This window comes from Amphiprion ocellaris, chromosome 12 (genome assembly GCF_022539595.1).
Source record: "Amphiprion ocellaris isolate individual 3 ecotype Okinawa chromosome 12, ASM2253959v1, whole genome shotgun sequence".
Taxonomy (NCBI): domain Eukaryota; kingdom Metazoa; phylum Chordata; class Actinopteri; family Pomacentridae; genus Amphiprion; species Amphiprion ocellaris.
This window is the reverse complement of record NC_072777.1, coordinates 10128395-10151818: the sequence shown is the minus strand read 5'-3', so window position 1 is coordinate 10151818 and position 23424 is coordinate 10128395. Positions and strand designations below refer to the sequence as shown.

The 23424-nt window shown below is 41.5% G+C and overlaps 1 protein-coding gene across 2 annotated transcripts in view; it reads left to right on the top strand.

The window, feature by feature from the left end:
• Positions 1–23424, top strand: part of syne1a (spectrin repeat containing, nuclear envelope 1a) — a 140079-nt gene that overhangs the window by 87935 nt on the left and 28720 nt on the right. For both annotated transcript variants that reach the window (XM_055016112.1, XM_055016111.1), the window contains 32 exons: positions 131–349; positions 1432–1718; positions 2176–2341; positions 2547–2702; positions 2965–3117; positions 3723–3905; positions 4074–4211; positions 4532–4717; positions 5423–5545; positions 5709–5891; positions 6946–7089; positions 9220–9450; positions 11908–12048; positions 13994–14107; positions 14450–14611; positions 15091–15285; positions 15418–15591; positions 17909–18100; positions 18897–19028; positions 19195–19295; positions 19598–19748; positions 19989–20117; positions 20258–20431; positions 20688–20903; positions 21016–21117; positions 21239–21358; positions 21444–21644; positions 21750–21923; positions 22055–22186; positions 22341–22537; positions 22760–22892; positions 23039–23221. In XM_055016112.1, the coding sequence (XP_054872087.1) occupies positions 131–349; positions 1432–1718; positions 2176–2341; positions 2547–2702; positions 2965–3117; positions 3723–3905; positions 4074–4211; positions 4532–4717; positions 5423–5545; positions 5709–5891; positions 6946–7089; positions 9220–9450; positions 11908–12048; positions 13994–14107; positions 14450–14611; positions 15091–15285; positions 15418–15591; positions 17909–18100; positions 18897–19028; positions 19195–19295; positions 19598–19748; positions 19989–20117; positions 20258–20431; positions 20688–20903; positions 21016–21117; positions 21239–21358; positions 21444–21644; positions 21750–21923; positions 22055–22186; positions 22341–22537; positions 22760–22892; positions 23039–23221 (5292 nt within the window). The remainder of the gene's footprint in view (positions 1–130; positions 350–1431; positions 1719–2175; positions 2342–2546; positions 2703–2964; positions 3118–3722; positions 3906–4073; positions 4212–4531; positions 4718–5422; positions 5546–5708; positions 5892–6945; positions 7090–9219; positions 9451–11907; positions 12049–13993; positions 14108–14449; positions 14612–15090; positions 15286–15417; positions 15592–17908; positions 18101–18896; positions 19029–19194; positions 19296–19597; positions 19749–19988; positions 20118–20257; positions 20432–20687; positions 20904–21015; positions 21118–21238; positions 21359–21443; positions 21645–21749; positions 21924–22054; positions 22187–22340; positions 22538–22759; positions 22893–23038; positions 23222–23424) is intronic.

The window sequence follows — 23424 nt, the reverse complement described above, 5'->3', positions numbered from 1 at the left end:
GTTTGTGTGTCTAAGAAGTGGCAACTTTTATGGGACAGTTTTAGTTTCTCATGGCACTCTGTAAATGTTTCAGGTAATTGTGTTTATTAAAGAGCGTGTGTGTATCTTTTGTGTTTTCTTTTGACTGCAGTCTCTGGTGGCTCACATTGACCTGCTGGAGTTGCCTCTGAACGCTTTGAAAGAGAATGCAGCAGAGTTGGAGCCAATCATCTCCGAATCAAGCAAAGCTGTCACCAGTCACACTGTGTCGTCACTATGGCAACGATGGACCAGGCTCCGCAGTGTGGCCAGAGCCCAGGGGAGGGCACTGGAGGACACTGAGAGAGAGTGGAGGAACTTCACTGAGAAGGTCAGAGATTATTCAGTGAGCTTGTATTTGGTTCCTTGTGTTGGAGTATGTGTGCTTGAATTACTCTTATCGTGGGGACATAAATCAGTTTACATAAATATATTGTGGAAATTAACCAGTTTTTGGGATAAAAAGAGAGTCTCCACAATTTAAATCATGAAGTTTTAGGGTTAGTCTTGGTTTCTAATTAGGTTCAGATTAGGCAGGTAGTGGTTATGGTTTAGATTTGAGTAACTGAATAATCCACTGAACTGCCAACATTTACTAACAAAGCGGTATTTACTCACAGAATCCTCACAGCCAAGTAAGATACATGTCTACCAAACTGTTTTTGCATTTACAGATTTGGGTCAAATACAGCAGCAACTGAATAGCAGTTGGTATGCTGTGATGTAATTCCAGGCTCCAGGCCAGTTGTTTCCTCCTGCCAAAACAGTATGTCATGAAGCGTTTTCCCGCCTTTCGACCTATTTCAAGTTTGAAGGATGTCAGCTCCCAATACAACCCACAACACACTGTTCCTAAAAGGGAAATGAAGTCAAATTGTACGGAAGTGTCACTTCCTCCTACGTGGCACATTCCAGTTGTCCACTGTTTTTCTGTGACTTCTTTGTTCAACTGGATATGATGTCATTCTCTGCAATCAGGACTCTGTTTTCTTCCTTTGCTTATCACAAAGCCCCGTCTCATATACTGTAGGAATGGTTTTGAAAGATTATTAGTCAAATGAAGTAATCACAGGAGTGGACACATATATCTTGTTCTCACATTGTTTTATTTGAATGAATTTTACATGTCTGACTAGGTATAAGTGTCAAGTATTCCACTTGAAACCACATAAATCAGAGGCAAATCATGAAAATTAACACATTCATCTTGTTTCTCAGCTTCCTCATTATTAAAACCTATCCTCTAGCTGCCCACCATTAAACTGAATGTGGGCAAATGTCTGACTTTTCATGATAGAATTCATGAAAACTACTGTCAGATTTAAACCTAATGTCTTCCTGCTTATCAGTGAACTATTAACTTTAAATCTGCTGCATCAACTGAATGCTTGCATATGAACTTCTGGCCCTTAGATGGAGAAAGTGCGATCTGTGTCCAAAGACCTCCACAGTCGTGTCCCAGACAGCACAGTTGAGAAGGCAGCCACTAGGGCGGCGCTCCAGAGTCTCCTGGAGTACCACGACTCTTTCAGCCTGGAGGTGGAGAGGGAGCAGTCTATGCTGGCCCTGCTTGGGCAACAAATTCGCGGTCTCAGAGGGGAGGATGAGAGAGAGGACGTGATGGAGAAAGAGACAGAGAATGGACACGAGGAGACACCATGTCTACAAGAGATTCGAAGCATGCAGGAACAATATGACAGGTGAGAGGGCAATTAAACACATGACTTTATATGAACAGTAAATGTATATTGATAGCTTCTAGAAGCAGAATCGTGAATTAACGTCCAACAAAGTAAAAACTGCCATCATTGTTTTTCATAACCAGTAGAAGGGAATAAAAGGCTGTTTTACTTAGTTTTATATTCTGTAATATTCATTTTAAAAAACTTTCAATCTAGACTTCAATTGCTAATGGTTCCTTCTTACCAAAATATTTTATGTGCTGCAGAATTTAAAGACATGCAGGTTTGAAAGGAGAAAAACAAAGCTAAAATTATACAATTCATCAGAACCAGAAATCATAAAAACAGAAAAGTTGTCTGAATGTATCATTTGTGATGGTTGCGGTTTTGTCTTAAAAAAAAAAAATTAAGCTTAAGCACATACTTGATCAATGAAATAAATGCAGCATGTATTACTTGTTTCTGTTTTGTTTAGTCTCGTGTTGCAGGTGCGGGCCAGCAGGGCTCAGGTACATCAGGAGCTGAGGGAGAGAGAGGAGGTTGAAAAAGAGCTGGGCTTAGTCAAAGGCTGGATCCAAGACACTCGTGGCTTATTGTTGAGTCCCACTGCAGACCTCGATTCACTGCTGCAAGAGCTCGAGGTAGGTCACTATATGTACACATTCATACACACACATCTGACACGTAAGGACAAGCCAGCACACCCTTGTTCGCTAGCTACAGACTTCTGGCTTCTATCATGATGGCCTTTCTTGCTTCTTTGGGCATAAATGCAGTATAACATCATATAACAGAAAAGACTGAAAGGGATTTGCAGTCCTAAATGTGATTTTGTTTGCACTGTAGACTGCACATGGTGAGGTCATCAGCAGACGTCAAAGTGTGGAGCGTATGACAGAGCTGCAGCAGTCCAAGTACCAGGATCTTCAAGCTGGTCTGCCCTCTGAGCTCAGCATGCAGCTAGCTGAGGTGACTCTGGCTCTGGGCTCTGCTGAAGATCAGGTAACTTCTCCTCTCCATTTAGCTGTGTTAAAAAGGCATGCATTAGTATTTGACACTTCTGTGTAATATGTGTATTTCTGGGGCAGTCAGTGGTGTAGTAGTTAAGACTCATAATACATAACCGCATGACCACGGTTCGATTGTTTCCTTTGTTGCCAACTCTCTGCCCACGTTTCCAATATGTATCTCCTCTACTGTTTGAAATACATGCCAAAAAAAAAGAATATCCAAAAACACTGTGTATTTCTGCATTATACTCTAGGTGCAAGCAAGGGAAAGAGAAGTGCAGCAGACCAGAGATGTGAAAGAGGACTTCAGCTCCAGACTTCAAGAGATCGAGGCAAAGCTGAAAAACATCACGCTAAAATTAGAAGACAAGGGTACCGACCTGGAGGAAGCCAAAGAACAGACCAAAGTAATCAAACAGACAGATTGACTAATTAGGAAGCAATTAACCCTTGTTCAATTGGCTATTCATTTTGCAGATGTTGAGGTTAATGAGTGTGTGAGAGTTGGAATGGCATGGCTTGAGTACTTGCTTCAACAATGACCCACTTTTGAGAGAAGAATTCCAGATGGGAGTTTGAGCCCTTTCCCTCCTGTTCTTCTTGTCTCCCCAACATTTTTCTTATGTCACTCCTCTGCCCATCTGTAGACCTGAAAAGCCTGAAGTTTAAGTGCAGTTAAAGGAATAATTTGCCATTCTGGAGGCATCCATGTCGAAAGTCTGCTAATTAATCACCTTTCCTGGCCAAGACATAGTCTGGCCCACAACCTCTCATCAAACTGCAACTTGTCATCTGTGCACTGTGGATCATTTGTTAATTAGGTACTAGCTCTAATGTAAGATCATTCTCCAAAATGTAGACTGATTCTTTTAAAAAAATATGGAATATGGATAGAAGGTTTATTGACATCTACATTTCAATTATACCTCACTCTTAAACTTACTTTGTTCTTTGATCTGTCTCCATCTGCTTTCTTCTTATAATTCCGGTTTTAACCTCCTCTCGTCTCCAGACTCTTTGTGAAGAGTGTGAATCCTGCGGTTCTTCTCTGGCGGAGTTAGGAGTAGCTGTGCAGGAGTTTGGAGAGCAGAACCCTCTGCTGTGTAAGCAGCTGGGTGATGCTGTGGCTAAACTTACAGAGGTGCAGCGCCACACAACACAACAGGCCCAGGAAAGAGCAAACAGACTGAAGAAGGTAAGATGGGCATCCAGTTCTGTAGGCTTCCATAAAGACAAATTTCTAACAGTGTTTTATGTCTTGAATTGTCAGAATATAGAGTGAGAATCAGAGATTTCTTTAATTAATTTCCCTCCCTGTATTTATTGTTTTGTCTTTTTGGTCTTTTCTTTTACCTGTGAACAGGCGGAAAGACAGGTGGACGAATATCAGGGCATGAAGGCATTCATTTTGGGCTGGACAGAAAAAGCTCAGTCCCTGGTCACCGGTAATATCATCTGGAGCTCTGCCTTCCAGCTGCAGGAGCAAATTCGAGCACACCAAGTGAGTCCTAATGAGTCTCACAGCAGGGAGTGTGAAGAGCTGCAAGATTTCTTAAAGCTGTTGTGTTGTGCAAAAAAATAAATAAAAAGAAGATAAATGCATTGTGTTTGCTTCCACAAAAATAAATAGCACTCTTTCCTGCATTAACCTATTAAATGTGATGATACCCCACAAATTTGCAGCTAATTAAATTTACACACTTATTTGATTTCCAGTGAAATGTCATCCTTTGCTCTCTGTTGGCCAGCCTTAATTAGTGTAATTGCACAACACATAAGGCTCCTCTCTTTGACTTGTAATTTACGTTCCTTTGGTGACAGGCTCTGCTGCGGGAGTGTCGAGGTCTCCATGGCGACTTGGAGGCCATGCGGGAGAGGGAGGGGCAGCTGGCAGATGTGTTGCGTACGGAGGGGTGGAGCCAGCAGGTGAAACACCTCAGCAGATGCACAGAAGAGCTGCAGCAAACTGCCAAGACTCGCCTCCAGAGTCTGCAAGATGCAGCTAAGGTAGATACGCATTACAAGAGTCAAACATTGGTAACACCTCCTCATTTTTTTTCATTTACTGTGATCAAATGATCTTCATTTGTGTTCAACTGTCAAAAATTCTGCCTCCTAAATCCAAACCTTTTGGTGCATAACAAGAGGTGCACATCCTTTCAGAGCCACAACACAACATTGCCCCCTTATGGTCACTCTTACAGTATTACACCATCATAATGGAATGCTCTGTTTTAGGCTGTGCAGAAGTAATCAGTTACGCTAATCTGATTGTCATGCAGCTGGTTCCCACATGACAGTCTGTTGCTGATTGTTGCCAATAACATTGTGGATTCGAAATCTGTTTACAATTCCTCCTGTGAGTTAGATTTTTGTCTAGGTCTACACTGCAGAGCACAAGCTTAATTTGCAGTGTCTTGTAATTTAGTTTCGTTCCCATTAAATACATCTAGCTCGGTTAGAATTTGCAAATGGATGTTTCACTCACCTTTCTATTCAAAGCTCAAACTAAACTGGAAAAAACACTTGCAGGATTAAATGGCTAAAAAAGCTAGGTCTGCATTAGCATTGATGATTTTTGAAAATCCGTTTTTGCCAAGGTCTGATTTTCACTTTGAAAAGAATCTACATTATTAGTTTATGATAAATGTTAGCTGTTACTTTGCCCACGTGTGCCATCCTTTCATATGCTGTATCTGTGTCTTTCCTAAGGACATGTTGCGTCTTGAGGCAGAGGTTAAGAGCCTCCATGCTGCTGTAGACCAGATCCAGATCACTCTTGCTTCCCCTGACCTCAACAAACTCAGCCTCAGAGAGCAGCTCACACAGAGACAGGTAAGAGAGATACTTCATATCTACAGTTGTGCCTACAGTTGCATTATGATATTGACTGAGAACTTGCATCAGTTTCCGTGCAAATTTTAGACACAGTGTTACTTTATTACACATTTAACAGTTCTTTGTTCTGTCTAACATCCCCTCTTTACTCTTCTGTAAGCGTCTGCTGGTGGAAATGGAGGGCTTTAAGCAGCAAGTGGCAGCAGTACAGCAGTGTCAGAGCGCCCTCCGGCTACCAGAAGAAGTAGTGGCCAGTCTGCCGATATGCCGCACAGCTCAGAGTCTGCAACAAGAAGCCAGCCAACTGCAGCATACCACAATACAGCAATGCAACATCCTGCAGGTAGAGGGCAGTCCTTGTGTTATGAATACTGTTGGTCAGCTGTCAGATATGTAGCCAAAGGTTAAAACTTAACCTTTGGTTTCATATCTGACAGATGATTTACTTAACTGTTAAGTGAATAGCAGAGCTGAGAGAGAATTTAATTCTGGAAAATGGATTACGTCACCTGTCAATGTAATAAGAATCGTACTCCCAAGATCATGCATTTTTGTATTGCATTATATTTATTAACCTAAATTCATCTAAATTGCTAGATTGTCAGTCAAGTAGATATTACAATAAGAGCATCTAAGCAACCGAGAAGAACTGTGTCGCTTTACTGGGTCACCTGTTGGAGTGGATGCTCTCAGTTCTGCTTTGTAGTGTCTCAACAAGTCTTCTCTGGAATGTCTGTCTTTTCTTTCTGCCTCCATCAGACTGGTGTTTTTCTCCATTCATTTGCTTCTGAGCTGATTTTGCTTTTAAGGTACTTGTGAAAACTAGCCTTCAAAGGGAAAAGCAAATGACTTTTAGGCATGATGTGAAAGACACCTAAAGCATCTCAGCCACTTTATTTAAACACATTTTGTTAAACTAGAACTGAAGTGAATAGTTTGTCATGTGCTCGCGTTGCTCTGACTCAGTCATATTTGAGATAAACTGCTTATACACATACTGAGATCCTAATCGCTTACGGCAATGTTCTGAATCTTGTCACAGGAAGACTTTAAACAGAAGAGGTGTTTAGGATACCTCATTGTTTAAGTATCAGCAACATGTAAGATTTTATACTTGAAAATACTGTCTGTTTATCCTGTTCTGATAAATGCCACATAAGAATAAGCATGTGAACACACTTACTGACAGATATTGTGCATGTAGCAATCACCATCATTGTAGCTTTGTGGTATACATAAGGGAAGAAATTACTCCACTCAGATGACATCTGTAGGTGACACTGACCTTCGACCTCCCTGTGAAAAGAGGCAAAAGAAAAAATCGTTTACCTACAGTGATTATTTGTTGATGTTTTACTTTTTTTCCTACCAAACATGTTATGTTTCGTCTTTGACAGGAAGCCGTGGTGCAGTATGAGCAGTATGAACAGGAGGTGAAGAACCTCCAGAGATTAATAGAGGAAGCTCACCGCATCATTCAGGACCGTCCTGTCTCCACCAGCAATATACAGGAACTTCAGGCTCAGATTCACCACCATGAGGTACGAGAGGACACACACTCTCTTCCTTATCTTTACAGTTTTTATGCAAGTGAACAACAGATCTGCAAATTAAACAAAGAGCTACTTCTCTAAGATTTTGTGACTTGCCTGAAGGGATTTCCTCCCATTCAACCTTAAGAGCAGCTGTGAGATTGGACTTTGGGCAATAAGGCCTCGCTCCCAAAAATATCTGATGTAGTTAAGTACAGGGCAGTGAAGTTCTGCTCTGCCTGACTTGTATAACATTTACTTTGCTTTGTGCACAGTCAGTGTGATATAGAAACAGAAAGGAACCTATTGCTAACTCAACTCAAAGTTTGTATTGTCTACAATATCATTGCATACTCTATCATGTACACCAAAAATATTATTTTTACACTGAAATGGTGTTTAGTCGCACAATGCAGAGCTTGTTATGACAAGACAGCCCATGAACTAACAGCAAAGCAATAGAAATTCATTTAGACTGACTGTAGATGAGCGCCACACATCAGCATATTAAAAAATCAGATGGTAGCATGTTTCTTGTAGAGCTCCTACAACTTTCTCATTTGCCCTGTCCTCAAAAGGCAGTATGTTTAACACTTGAGGAAATGACACTGGTGATGACTTCAACTTTTTTCAAGCATCATAAAGCTGAAAGAGAGAAACAGAGAAATTGAGTCATTACATATTTCCTGTACTGTTACAGTGTAAAAGAGCGAAATTAAGAGAAGTTATAACAGCAGGAAATATACAGTACATCTTAAAATAGTTGTTGGCAACCCTTATGACTGAGTCAGACTGTACAGTAGTCATTTAGACATTCAGCATTCTTGATTTAAACTAAAAGGGCATTAATTGATTTTTCCATTGAACTATAGAAATCACAAAATAAATACATGTAGGGTTAATCCTTTTTAACCATACATTCTTCAAACCATGCCATCTTACATAAATTCTTGGACAACATTGTGATGTGCTTCTACAAGCCCAACACAGGCGCATTCCTCCTTTTGTCTGATGGCGCATATAAATATAATCTGCACAGATAGATGCCATGGCTAGACAGTTTTCACCTGAGCTATTCAAGCCTTGTGCTTTCTGCAGTTTCACTTCGCTGAGTAAGTGCGTTTGATCTCCCATGCGGAGAGCGAGATCGAGAAGGAGGGGGAGCAGAGGCAAAGACCTGCAGAGAACCAGAGACAACACATCTTTTATTACATTTTAACTTTACTCCTGCATGGTTCTGACAGATCATCTGTTTTCAAAACTGCACAAGGAAGATATGAACTGAGGTGTTTTGTGTAAATATTTTTATTGTTACTGCAGTCTCTTTTTTGCTATTGAGTGGCTTGGCATGCCTGTATGTTTATGTCTAAGTTTGATCTCTAAGCTGAGCAGAGAGCTGCAAGTCCACTGGCCCAGTTAGTCACATGACCTGATTATCAGTGCATTCACCATCTGCGGGACAGAAGGAGCAGAGGGCCAGGAGGAGGAGGGAAGAAGGGGCTGGATCCAGTCTGCCGGCTCATAGCATAGCTGTAATTTGATACCATCTCTGTCATTCTTCCTCCATAAGCACTCCCTCTCTCCTTGCGGCTCTCTTTTGTTGAAAGGAATCTGCCCCGAGGATTGGCGGAGCAGGGAAGTAGCCGGCACTGGAGGGGGGAGGTGTGGGCAGTGAGGTCACTTCCTGTTTTTCCTTGCCATTTGTGTATGTGTACGAGAGGGAGTGTCTGAGGGATTTTGAACTATTTCTGCGAGGTTCTCTGTCTCAACCAAACATCCTGTCTGTTAGCTTCACCACCGATCTGAGTCACCCGCCTCTGTGCTGCTCTGATTGGTTTAGAGATACAGAAGAGAGGGAGAGAGACAGAGAGGGGAGAAAAGAGAGAGTGAGGCAGTGCTATTCTCTTTCTACACTTACACGCTGAAGCCAAAAGCGAGAGACCGGGGAGAGAAGAGAATGCGTTCGCTCCACTTACTCCCATCTAACCGGCACCACATTCAGCGCTGAACCAACTCAGCCACCCCCGTTTTACAGGATCCTATTTAACTGGGAACTATTGATCTTCTGTTGTGGACTGAGCTACACTCTCCTTATCCTGAGGGTGGTGGTGTTTTCTGTTTGGGGGGATGTTTTGACAGGAGCTCGCCCAGAAGATCCGTGGCTACCAGGAGCAGATCGCCTCGCTCCACTCCAAGTGTAAGATGTTGACGGTGAAGGCCAAACACGCCACCATGCTGCTGACGGTCAGCGAGGTGGAGGGCCTTTCAGACGGCATGGAGGAGCTGAGTGATGAGGAGCTGCCCAGTGCTGTGGCCAACACCACCACAGCTGCCACCAAGCAGCTTCCTGCACACCCCTCTGTCGTCATGGTGAGTGGCAAAGCATTCTTTGGATTCCCACACATGTGCAAATTGAATGGCTTTTGTGCGCATGTGTACTCATCCATGTTTGTATTTGTGTTTGCATATGGTTTCTTCGGCTCTATTCCTTATCTCTTACTGTCAAAACCACAGCTTCTCAAAGTACAATTCAGGGATCCCTTACGGGTCCTTCTGGTGTCTCTAGAGGATTCATAGAGTTTATTTCACAACAATGTAATTAGCTTACTTATCTGTAAGTTATCCCAAATTAGAGGACATCTGATGACAGTTACGATTACAGGATTAACTCCCTTTATTTGTTTTTCTTCTTTCTTATTTCCGCGTTAACAATATAGAGTTATATCTGTATAATTAAATTTCAAATTAATGACCCTAACCCTAAGCTAAACATGTGTAGCATGACAGACAAATATATACAGTGGTTCTCCAGAGGCAATAAAAGTAAGGTGAGGAGGTTTTCAAATACAGTGAGAAGACACAATAGTGTTTGTTAATCAGTTTACTTCATACTAAGTTGAATAAACAGAAAAGTCACATTAATTTGTGGTGTGATCACCTAGCTTTAGGCAGCTATTCAAGGCACTTGGCAGGTAGGTTGCTCCATCTTGGAGATCTTGCCATAGTTCATCTGTAGATTTAGGTGTCTTGTTTGCTTCGATCTCTTCATGTAATCCCAGACTGACTTGATGATGTTGAGATCAGCTCTGTAGAGTCTTGTGTTGAAGGATCCATCTTCTTCTTGTCAATAAAGATAGCACTTGAAGAGACTGACTGTACGTTTGGCGATGTGGTCATGGTATAGAGTGAATTTGGGATTGCACAGCCCAAGTACAAATCATGATGTGTGATGGATGAGAATCTAAACCTCTGAAATGTGTAATTGTTTTGCACAGTAGTGTATCAGGTTCTCAGTTTCATATATTAGTATTTTTGGGGGGTTCTCTCTTGTTCTGTGTGTGATTTTGGTATTTCACACAAATAATCTACGCTTCTTTCCCTAATTTTTTCTCCATTTCAAGTGTTACTATCTTGGCAGTCTCCTAATGTGTCTCACTACAGGAATATCTTGCTTTGTCATTCACTTCGCTTCATATTAGACAGAATCTGTCTGCATGCTACCATCCTATGTCGTCCTTTAGCGGTTGTTTGTGGTGTGTTTCGTCTCTCAGCAGGCCAGGAAACAGGATATTACTGCATGTGTGTGTGAGCCCAGCATGGCAGGTTTGTGTGTATGGTAATGGTGGTGATAAACGTGTTTCATGGACTGCTGATATCCTTGAGTTCTGACTGTTTGGCATAGTTATCATTTCGTCATTGTTACCACAGTGTTGCTAGAGAACTGCTCAGTTTCAATGAAGCTCACTGTATAAAACCACTGAGTTTCCCACGAACGCCAGTGTGCTGATGTTCTTTGTTGCGTTGCATTGCATCATAAACCCCGGGAAAAAGTCCTCTGAAGGTCCTGAGTCGGTAGACCAAGTTCTGCATTAACTGCCAAAAAGCATCCCAGTTGGGCTTGGCTCACATTTCAGCTCTGCTTCTCTACTGAAGCATGCAGGCACACTAGCAACTGTGCTACTTCTAGGACAGCTGCTGCTGCTGTATTCACCAGGCCCAGGCTCTGTGAGGTATGACATGCTGTAACTATTCTTTGTTTAAGTTTAGACCTTTATACTAATGGGGATTTCCATCAGACAGCAACTTCTTACTGCCCATAGGGTGTTTCACTTTTTTTTACCTTAAACATACCAGTTTTAACTGTGCTTCTTTATCAAACTGTATGAGCAGTCTTGTTCTAAATTTTGAAGATTCCTGTTAAAACATTAAAGAAAGCATTAAAACTTCCTTACTATATGGACAGTGTATAGGTGCCAGTTAAAAAAAGAATTATGTTTTTGATGCAAAGGGAATTACTGTGGTTCTGAAACTGTAACTCTGTGGTGTGTTTGGATAACTGTGTGGTGTGAACAATCACTGTGTGTGTACTCACTGCATGTGTGATCGTCAGTTTCCTGGTAAGGGCCATTCCTTTACCCTGATGTATTCGGTGAAACAGCCTGGTGGCTCATCTACTGGCAGTGAAGTCTGGCGTTCATTCATTCTAGCGCAGTGCAATGCTACAGTGAATTATGTCCCTGTAATGCTGCGCTACAGCAAAAGCATTGCAGTGTTTAATGTGATCTGATGGGTCTCCTTTCTGTGTTATTTGATTACTCACTGTCTACTTAATCAGCAAAGTGTGTGCTCACTGCAATCTACCTAACCTGCACTTCCCCATTAATTTTTATATTCTTTTCTTCTCCCTGTTCATTTCTCTCTCTCTCTCTCTCTCTCTCTGTCTCCTCACTCCTTTGATCTGGTTGTTTTTCTGTTTGGTCTTCCTCCCTTTATTCCACCTGCTTCTTTGATGTGTGTGTTTTGTGTGCGGGGTGTGTGTGTGGTCAGATGACAGCCGGCCGCTGCCACACACTCCTCTCCCCTGTGACAGAGGAGTCAGGGGAGGAGGGAACCAACAGCGAGGTCTCCTCTCCCCCTGCCTGCCGCTCCCCCTCTCCGGGGGCTAACACTGATGCTCCTCTTAACCAGGTACTGCAAATCCCCCCTCCTAATCTCCAAAGCCCTCCAGTACTACCGGGCCTGCCCAGCTTCCATACAACACTTGTCCATTTTACATATTACACCTCAAATTTTCTGTCATCGCAATCATCATACAAAGTCACCATCTAAATGTTTGAAGTAGAAATGTCCATCTTAAAGAGTCAGCAACCAAATATTTAGTCTACTGTTGAAAATAGACACTGTTTGCCACTGGGATGAGATTAGTTTACCATTTCAGATGTTCTTCCCTTCAGTTACAATGATGGGTACTTCTACTGCAGATTTTACATTTAACCCTCTAAACCCTAATTAGTTTCTGAACATGTTTCTTTGCTCCTATCACATTTTTACTCACTGTGAGCTCATTTTTCACTGCAATATAAGGAAACAGCACAACCATGGCTCAAAGTAGAGATTACTCAGAGATGTCTTTGGTGCAGTATGACACAGTTACAATCAGGAAAAAAATAAACAGTAGAAGCTGAATTTCATTCATGGTTTATTTTACAAAAAAATAATGAAATCAACAAGCAAAATAACTTACTAAACGCTCACAGGTGTTACCAATACTAGAAAAAAATGCGACTCCACATACGATAGATATATTTTACATACATTTTTAATTTACTTCCACATAGTTGTTTTTTTTAAAAATTGAGCTGTGTGGAATAAAATGATTTTGATGCAATATCACATTTTTAAGCTTAGATTTGGTGGAGATTTTTAATGTAACAACTAAGAGATTCTTTGTGTTTTTACAGTTTCTGGCTCTTGTAAATGGCGTAATTTTGGTGATTAGGGTTCAGAGAGTTAATTTTAAGATATTATTGCAACAAGTGCCTTCATCCTACTGTATTTATGTCAGTATATGCTGTGGAAAATATTGAATATGTGACAGAATTACTAGCTAAGATGGACATGTTATTTCTGCATCCCAACCCTTCCCATTCTTTCCAGCACCACTACAAGCTGACTCCCACACCAAACAATGTCCTCCCCATCTGCACCGCAATCAATACAGTGTATTGTGTGCTTGAGGCAGCTGGAGAGTTGTTGTGTTGTCCCTGCTTCCGTTTTTATCAGCAGTATGTTTACGTATTTACTTTGCTGAATACATTTTCTTTGCTGCTTGAGTTTTCGCTGTGATAACAAAGGTGGCATTTTCTAAACATAGCACAGATGCACTAAAGCAGGAAGCATTTTTGCACAGCCTTGTACTTACACTGATGCAGCAGTGAAAAAGCAGAACGTTGTTGGTCCAAGAGAAACAGCAAAGGTCATAGTTGCGTTTTTTGTTGTTGTTATTATTGCAAAATACAGCATTTCTGTCTTGTGACGTGTCATTGTGGTTTACTGTTGTAGGAAGAAAATCCAACAAGGTCAAAGGCAGCTGGGAAATTGTAAAATTATACATGGAAGGTATAATAGTGGAGAATGTAACTGAATCTAATGGGACCTTACTGCTGAAGTGAAAACATCAGACAAGGAACTTAAGAATTTTTACTCACAGCTCATAGACAGTCCTCGCTAGTCTTAGATTTTGAGAGATATCCTCTTTATGGCAATATGAGTGTGGTAGCTGGACTTACCATTACAGAAAAATACTATAACCATTAAATCATGGCTCTTGATTTAATTTGCCATTTCATTTTAAATTTCAAGAGGAAATGTGACATCCTGTGAATTTCTTAACACATTTTTATTTGATCTGTTGCTATTAGGTTATTCAAAATGTATGCATTATTAATAGCATGTATGTTTAGCAATACATATGCAGCATATTTGCTCCAAATGTGGCAATTCAAAGTCATTGTTTGTAGTATGTTTAGGGACATTAGGACATATCAGAAATAGAATACGCTGTGAATGTCAAAAAGCTATTGCACATCGCTCTGATCCTAATGAAGCCCACACTCACTGTGTCGTGCCACAGGGTCGAGGCACACTAAACCGAGCACCACTCCAGGAACTGTATGACCCATCTCTGGAAACCAGCGCTGCTAATTTGGATGACCTGCAGAGATCTTGGGAAACACTCAAGAATGTGGTACGTCAGCTTCATTATCTAAATGAGGTCACAAAAATACCACTAGGTTATACTTACATATGTCACAACTAGAAAATTTGGATGTGACTGAGCCAAGAACAGGGTTTAGAAATCCACATGGGTTACTGTTATGATTGTAGATTTGTGACACTATTAGGTAGTTATGAAAGCTGTCACAAAATCAGAAATTTGTCTTTGTCTCTTATCTTTAGCAAGACTACAGCATAGCCAGTTTTGGACTGAAACTTGAACCTCACATCTCACATTACTTCTGGCTCCTCAAATCACAAGACAAACTCCGTCTAACGCCTTGATTTTGCAATCATTTCTCTCTTGTCACAGATCAGTGAGAAGCAAAAGAGCCTGTATGAAGCTCTGGAGCGGCAGCAACATTATCAGGAATCTCTCCAGTCCATTTCCACTAAGATGGAGTCTATCGAGGGGGCGCTCAATGAGGGCCTGGAGCCCAACAAGACCCCTGAGAGCCAGATGGCTGCACACCAGGTTAGAGAGAGTTGGGGATGTCACGGGGGTCTGGAGATATTGGAAAAGTTGTGTTCATGCATTGTTTAAAGTAGAGGATCAAAGTACAGTACATTTAATGACAGTGAAAGTAGCAGCATAGTACATGAAATGCTGTCATTAAAGAAGAAAGGCGACGTCTCTTTGGGCAAAGACAAAGATGACAATAAACAAGCCTGCTCTGGGATAACAGAGAATGATTGAGGGGTTGAATATTGCCTGAGGCTGTGCAACGGTTGCACAAACTGCATGGCACTGTTCTCCGTTGCTATGCCAACATCACAGCTATGGCCGATTCAGTTCCTTTTTGTAACACCACTGTCAGGCAGTTTGGATAAACCCTCTTTTACTGCTGTCTTACTGTCTGCTCTTCAGTCCTTTCTTCATTAATTCCCATCAGCTCTCTTTCTTCTAACAAATTCTTTTATTTGACCTTTCATGTATTTATAATCACTGTCTAGGCTCTGATGGATGAGATCCTCATGCTGCAGGAGGAGATTGGTGAGCTACAGACTTGTTTCTCAGAGGAGCTGGCAGACAGCGACAGTGATGGGGAGGCTGGTGACCAACTGGCCCTTCAGTCCACTCTCACTGTGCTGGGAGAAAGGATGGCCACCATTCGAATGAAGGCTTCTGGGAAGCGGCAGCTGCTAGAGGTGGGCACTGGGAAATGTCCAGGATTCTCTGATTTTTTTCTAGTTTATCTTGCTCCTCTGTATATTATCCTCATTTTAAAATGCTCACGAGCTTTATCTCGGAATCTTAACTTGTCACATTTGCCACTACAGGAGAAACTAAGTGAACAGCTGGAAGAGCAGCGACAGGAACAGGCGCTGCAGCGTTATCACAGTGAGGCAGAGGAGCTCGACCACTGGCTGCTAAGCACTCGTGCTACGCTCAGCTCTGCCCTTCAGCCCCAAAATGAAGACCTGGACATGGAGGAGCAGCTCATTGACTGTCAGGTGAGACTGGCATTTTTGCTCTCGAATGTTTGAGCAGTGAAAACATTTTAGCTTGGTTTATCAAGGATGAAAGTGACAACTTCTCCTATCCTGAGTTTTTCTCAGCTGACACAGTCGAGGAAAGCTTTTTAATTGGAATTCCAATAAGTGACCAATGTACAGTATGAATGAATGTATGCTGCTGTTTTGTTTTTGATGGAGTTGTCGAAGGCTAAATTGAAGTGTTGTTAAACTGTTCCAGAACTAGCGCCTATGCATGGCGTCATTCCCTTGATATCATATTATTGTTTCTATTTTAGCCACATATAAACTGTGTAGTTTATTCTCAACAACCAGAAAAAAATGAAGAGATTTTACTGAATATTTGAATGTTTTAAAACAGAACAGAATAGGAGCCCTATATTGTCCAAAAAAGACACTTCTTTAGGATTAAGACTCTGGGATTAGGATTAGGGTCCGACCTTACTCGTCCTCAAACATTCTTTTGTCAGGATTGCTCCCCTACTCAGACATGTTTCCATGGTAACATTGCTTTTATCTGTGGGGTAATTAGCATCCGTGGCTAAATGGTAGCAGCAGTGGCCACAATCATGTACTTGTAAAGATTCTATTCAGGGTTTTGGTAGGAAGTAATGCTTTTTAGTGGGTGCCTAAGTCACAGTTGTGTCACTGTCTAAGGCTTTTATATGTATGTACCTCAACAGATATAGCATCGATGAGACAGTTTTGAATTAGGTTGATCTTGCATTGCCCATATAAACAATTGTCAACAAATATTGTCAGTAAATATCAAATATGATATCAAATATATCAATATCTTCAGTCTAGCATCCCTGGTCTTTGAGATCTTGATGCTGTAATTTACAGGTACAACATTGTTTATTATCACAAGATAATGTGTCCACCTGATGTGACTCTTGGGGACTGTGCATGTGGCGGTTGGTCTCGCTGGTGCTTTATGTAGCAGATTCCTTATAGTGGCTGATGTCAGGTTCTTAATCAAATGTAGTTTTGCAGATGAAGTTGGTGTTGTAGCTCCCCGCTGAGTTAGCTGTGACACTAAACCTTGTAAAGAGTCAAGACAGATGCTAAATACTGATACTGTACATAATCTACATCTACAGTACATGTGATCTAACTGACTGAAGAGATATAAATAAATGTTTTATCGTTCATCGCGTGACACTCCACAGTTTGCTTCTCAGCAGTAATAATGTTAGTTCTGTTGCTCAGGCAAAGAAAATCAGGGTGTTGTAGTGTATTCGTAGCAGCTGGGAGACAGTAAGCTGATTATAACTCACATATGCCTCCTGTGGCGCTCAGGTCTAAAGGTCCTGCCCATGCAGATCTCATCTCCACGGGGTAAAAACTGTCTGCAACCATAGATTATTTCAGTATAGATACACTGGAAAGTACAAAATGTGTTATAGGATGTGACCATAGAGAAATATGGGGAAGAGAAAAGCACCAAAGTGGAGGAACTTGGGCTGGAAGGGAGGAGTATAGTCATTGAATAACACAAATGAAACACTTACAATAAGTAGTGATCAAAGAAACGTTTTCGTTAAAGTGTGATACCAGATGAATATGGTTTGCGCCTTAAAGTATGCTTTATTTTGTATTTTTTATTCTCAATTTTGGTTGATTTTACATTGTTAGCTGTTCAAACAATCATAGTCTGTTCATTTAAACAGAAGAAAATCACCTCACTGTAAGCAGCTTAAAAACCATTTAAGTGTAGTGTGTCATTAGTCAATGCAAAAACTTCCCAAGTCCAAACTTGAGGCACACATTGCATTACCCTATAGCAACTCTACTTATTTTGTCCTTGCATCAGTCAGAACAAAAAAACAAAACCTACAAAAGCTATTTTATCCTGGGCCAAAAAATAGATGGAGCTGTTTTGAAATTTAAATTACAATGCTATAAGGAGGCTTTTGGGTAGAAACAGGAGCGAGAACCGAATGATTAGAGCAACAGCTCTAGACAGAAAGGAATGAGCTATATGAGGCACTGTATTGTTATTGAAAGTGCTCTGAGGAGAGTGACCTCCCCATTCCAGCTAAGAGCCTTTTTATCCCTTTCTAAAAGAAGTGACACAACCTTAACCCCCCTCTTTTCCACTTCTATACACTTGTTGGTACTTTTCACACTTAGTCTGGACATGGAAAGGGAGGGCCCCTTTTACCCTGGTTTCTTTTCAAATATAAAGTAGAGGACTGAGGGAAATAGATTACGCCTGGAAGACATAATGACGTGTGGAGTTACGAGAAGATGCTGCTTTATTTTTATCAACTGTAACTCTTTGTGTTTCTAGAACATGCTGTTTGAGATCGAGCAGAAGGTGTCATACTTGTCAGAGCTATCCGTCCACAGTGAGAGTTTGCTGTTGGAGGGCCGGGCTGAAACCAAAGGAGAGGCAGAGCAACTTTCACTCAAACTGCGCTCCCTCAAAGACAGCCTGATGGAGCTGCAACAGATGCTGCAGGACAAGCAGGTTGACATACAGGTGAGATATTGCCTGTTGTGTTTTCCCACAATTTAAGTTCATCTCTCTGTATCCGTGCATTCAGTGTCCTAACCGTCCACAAGCCCACACATTTTTCAGTCTGTCTGCCTCTGTGTCATTTAACTTGTGCTGTGCTGCATTATGTTGAATTGGGTTACAGAGTCAATGGTAGTATTGTGCAGAAAGTACTAAAGGTCATTTCATGTTCCTTCATAAAAGTCCACTGTTTTCTACTATGGAACAACAACAGTCTGTGTGTCTCACAATAGGCCTTAGACACTAGACAAAAGGATGCTAACTCATCACATGCAAACACTAAATGCAGCGCTTCAGGTGTGTTTCTGATGACACAACATGACCTTTTTGCTCTGTGTTTTATGTCCCATTTGAGAAAAAACATGTTTTCCTCTGAAACATCTCAGATCTTACTGAAATTTATGAACAAAGACAGTACCATGCATTGCCATTGCTGGCCCAGCTTAACGAGCCTTTTGGTTACAAATGACATTCTTTAACCAATTAAACTCAGTTTGTTATTGTTGAGATTGCTACAGTTACTTTTTAGGCAATTTGAACAGCTTTGACAGCAATCTATATTTTACGATTTATAATTAGTTGGACTTGCACAATACTGTAATGCTTCATAAAACAGATTAATGTCAACGTCTTTAATATTTCTTCTAAAAACATCACTTTACTTTGGTAATAAAGTCTCCTAGAAGTAAAAATGACAGCCGTGACTGAACATCATTGTTTTAAAGTCACTTCTTACCCCTGGTATCTATCTGTGTCCCAGGGTTCACTGCAGGAGCAGGAAGACAGTGACCCAGACTCATCGCTGTCCCAGAGTCCTAATGTGCAGGACTGGCTATCTCAGGCCCGCTCAACACGCACACAGCAGCACCACGACAACCTGCTTCGACAGAGGGTAAGATTGAAGCTGAACTTTTGTATCTTTTTGCATATATTTAACCTGCCTGGACAGAGCCTGTCTTAACTGCTTTGCTTCTAATTACCTCAAAAGCCATATGAAATTTTCAACTAAATCAGTTAAATCTTGTAGATGAATCTAATACAGGTGTTTTGTTTTCTAGGAGCTGCAAGAGCAAGTGGCTGAACAAAGGAGGCTACTTCAGTCTGTTGCCAGTGTTGGGGAAGAATTACTCAGCCAACAGACCACTCCCAATGGGGACAGGTAATTGTAAAATACTAATGTACAGTACATTTGAATCACACTTCTCCACACTTCTATTGGCTGAGTTTTGGACCTATATTAGTCAACAGACATGAAGAATTAAAGGTTTATGCCATGTTGTCATTGTGAATATATTTATTAATGTCCAAACACGATGTTCCATCCTTAAAAAAATAAACCATAAGCAATTGTTTTGATGTTTTCCAGTCAGGATTTTGACTTTAATACAACACAGCTTACATCGTCTTGCCTTCCAGGGACCAGATGTTAGTTTTAAATGACAACACCTCTACTCCTTACAGTGAGATGTCCATCCCTGGTGGAGTGTTGCTGGAACCTGAAACCTTGTCTCCTCTGGACCAGCTGAGACTGAGATGGGAAAACCTGAATAAAGATCAGAGCACAAAGCTGCAGCTCTCCCTCAGTTCCCTGGAACAAGACCAGCTTAGCCCGGTATACACACTAGAAGCTGCGGATTTCTATTTTCTCAATTATATTTTGTTTTTCGAAATGTGACGTTTTTGAATAAATGTTTTGTCTTAAATTTGACCTACATTAGAAGGACTTTATTTAAGGTTGATACTTATTTTGTTGATACATTTCCCTCCTCTTGTGTAATTTCACCCTGTCATTGTAATGTTTGTTGCCAGTCAGACCTTCGTACCGTTCTTATATATCACTCTTTGTTTGCAGGTTCTCCACCGGTCCCGTCTGTCCAGTCCCAGTGTTGTGTTCAGGGGCGAGCCTGTCAGCCAGGACTCTCGCTCTCCCAGAGCTTTGTTTGAGGCCTGTAGCCAGAGCCTGGAGCGAATCGCTGAAGAGGTGAAGTGCAAAATTTCTTGTTTTAATCTCTGTTGATTTATGCTACTGCAGAATTTTTTGTATGTTTAACCAAAAACAAAAACATTCTTGCTGATAGCTTTCAAAGCACTGAGTAAATATTTGTTATTTTCTCCTCACAGGCAACAGGTGGTGAGAATAAACTTGCAGTGTCTTTTGGAGGAGCAACAGTACAGCAGGACCTATATGCTGCAGTATCAGCAGCCTCCACCTGGTTAGATGCTGCTGAAAATCAGCTGCTCTCTGGTCCTGTGCTGCTGTCTGAGGACACCGAGACACAACTGTCAAATATAGAGGTAGGATCGAACAAAAACAAGGATTAGTTTTGTTCACATATAAAGATATAGAATAGTTTACCTTGTAAATCACAGCAGGAAATGAATACTATACAATTAACTGTATGTTTTTTCGTTAGTGGTCTAGAATTAACTCAAATCATTTGTACAGTAGTGACACTGTAAGCAGAGGCTGTTAAATATACAATAACATAAGCATAGGCAGCCAGCACTCTGGTGGAGAGATATACCAACTGACTACTGCTGCTCTGTCCAGGATCTGAATAAACAGCTGAAGGAGATAGCAAGGGAGGTGAACCAGTGCAGAGACCTGCTGGGTGGAGAAAAGGGGCGGCTGTGTGGAGGAGAGGAGCGAGCTCTGATGGAAGACACACTAGAGGGCCTACAGGAGAGGATGGGCCTGCTGAACTCTGCCCTGGAGCAGCACTGTGACAGCATGAGGGACAGGCTGCAGGAACACTCCACATTCCAGGTCTTAAAACTGTTACTCCACCTGTATGATTTTGATTAGGGTGGTGTTGTGATGCATCTTGTTAAATATTAGGGATGCCAGCTTCATTGCTGTTGTTCTGTTGTTTCATCAGAATGAACTGAGGCTGCTGTTCACAGCCCTGACTGAAAGTAAACACCACTTGCTGCAGAAGATGGCTGGAACTTCAGACAGACCTGCATCCAAACAGATAGAGGTATGACACCAACAAACAAGAGATACACAAGAATTTTTATATTTTATATATATTTTATATTTAAGAATCCTAACAGACTTTTATGAAGAGATTTCAAGTGAGTATGTTGTGTCTTTTGTAGACATTGTCAGAGGTGGAAGAAACACTGAGGGAGTTTGAGCAGAGACTCTCTGAGCTTAAGGCCAGAGCAGAGGCACTCCAGTCTGATCAAACCTCCAACCAGGAACTACTCAGACTACAAGTACTGCCCCTTTTCTCTTCAACGGTACTCCTAACATTTCAGCACTGTAATAGTTAATGTTTGACATATTGATTACTTTTCTAAGGATGCATATGAGGAGCTGGTGCTCATGGTGGGCTCTAGACGGAGTAGCCTGAACCATGGCTTGTCTCTGAAGGCTCAGTATGAAGCTGCACTTCATGACCTCACTGACCTAGTGGACACTGCTCAGGACAAGATGGCTGCTGACCAAAAGATGACAGTGGCATCTGTCATAGAGGTCCAGATGTTATTGGACAAACACAAAGTAAGGAGGGTGATGAAACTGAGTAGATTTTTTTAATCGCTAAAATCTTGTTCTACCCATTTCTTCTCTAACATTGTCTTTAAAATGCGTTCTCTTTAAATACAGGAGTTTTTCCAGGGTCTGGAATGCCATATGATTCTCACACAGACATTTTATAGTAAAGTGTCTGGTCTGGTGGTACAGAGGGAAAGCCAAGCCCTGGAGGAAACCATGGCTTTAGCTCAAAGTGTGCTCAAACAGGCCCACAGGAGGGGAGTGGAGCTGGAGGGCATTCTGGAGGTGGGAATAATAATGAATTATAAGGAAAAGTAGCTGTGCAGTTTTATTCAGTTCTGCTCCAAGTGCAGGAGAGAACAGAAAATATAGTAGATAAAATACTGTTTGGTTTCTCCCCTCTCTCTCTCTGACAGTCATGGAGCAGGCTTGTGGAAGACTATCAGGCTCTGTGTAGACAGCTGGAGGCTGTGGAGTGCAGCATCCCCACTGTAGGTTTAGTGGAGGAGACAGAAGAGAGACTTGTTGAAAGGATCAGTCTTTACCAAGTAAGCCTCTTTATACAGACTACACACAACTACACAAATAAATACATCCATGCAGTTTCAAAATCTTACCTACCTTAAAATCTTTTGTCAAACATGCTTCTCAGAGAACAGAATTTTTAAATAGATATTTACCTGTCCTCCTCTCTTTCTGTAGTGTCTGAAGGCCGGTCTGACGGAGCATCAACCCCAGCTGTACCAGGTTCTGGAGGAGGGCAAGAAGCTTCTTCTGTCCGTTGGCTGTTCAGACTTGGAGAACCAGCTGACACAGCTGGGAGAGCACTGGCTGTCCTCCACCACTAAGGTCAACAAGGAGCTGCACCGCCTTGACTCAACACTCAAACACTGGAGCAGGTCAGAGTCTGTGGTTGCACAACTCTTTGAGTCAGTTATATTGTTTTAGTGCGTCAGTAATCCAGTTTGTGACACACAGAGACTGAGTATGCTGAGCTCACAATAGCCTCTGCATATACTATTTCCTGTCTCTCTTCACTGTCACCATGTAATCAAGACAAAAATGCCAAAGAATATCCCTTAGATCTAACACAATTTGTCCTTTGTGTTTGTAAATCACAGGTACCAGAGTGAGTCAGCAGAGTTGAGCCACTGGTTGCAGTCGGCTCTGGACAGGCTGGAGTTTTGGACAACACAGTCTGTGACTGTGCCTCAGGAGCTAGAAACTGTCAGAGATCACCTCTGTGCCTTCCTGGTCAGTTATGTTGTCACATCAGTCACAAAAACTATTCCAGTTATATTATTAATTCTAATTAATTATATCTATTCAGCATTTTCAGATCAGTTTGCTGAATGTACAGTCAAAATCTAACTTCTGCCACTGTTTTATTTTTCTTATAGGAGTTTTCCAAAGAGGTGGATGCTAAGTCATCTTTGCGTTCTTCTGTGCTAAGCACAGGCAACCAACTTATGCGATTAAAAAGGGTAGATACGGCTGGCCTGAGGACAGCGCTGGGCCAAATTGACACTCAGTGGGCTGAGCTGCTGACTCGTATCCCTGTAGTCCAAGAGAAGCTACACCAGGTCTGAGGAAGGCAGCTGTTACACTTTAATGACCATATTATTCACTACTTTATGTTAACATTGTTTTCTTCAAAATGGATTTTGTAAAGAACTCAATATTTGGTCAGATTTTTTTTTTTATTTCCAGTGGTAATTGGTGTTGCTACTGACATGGCACAGTTGGTAAAGCTGTATTTGTTACATTGTACCGTTGTAATCCCTCT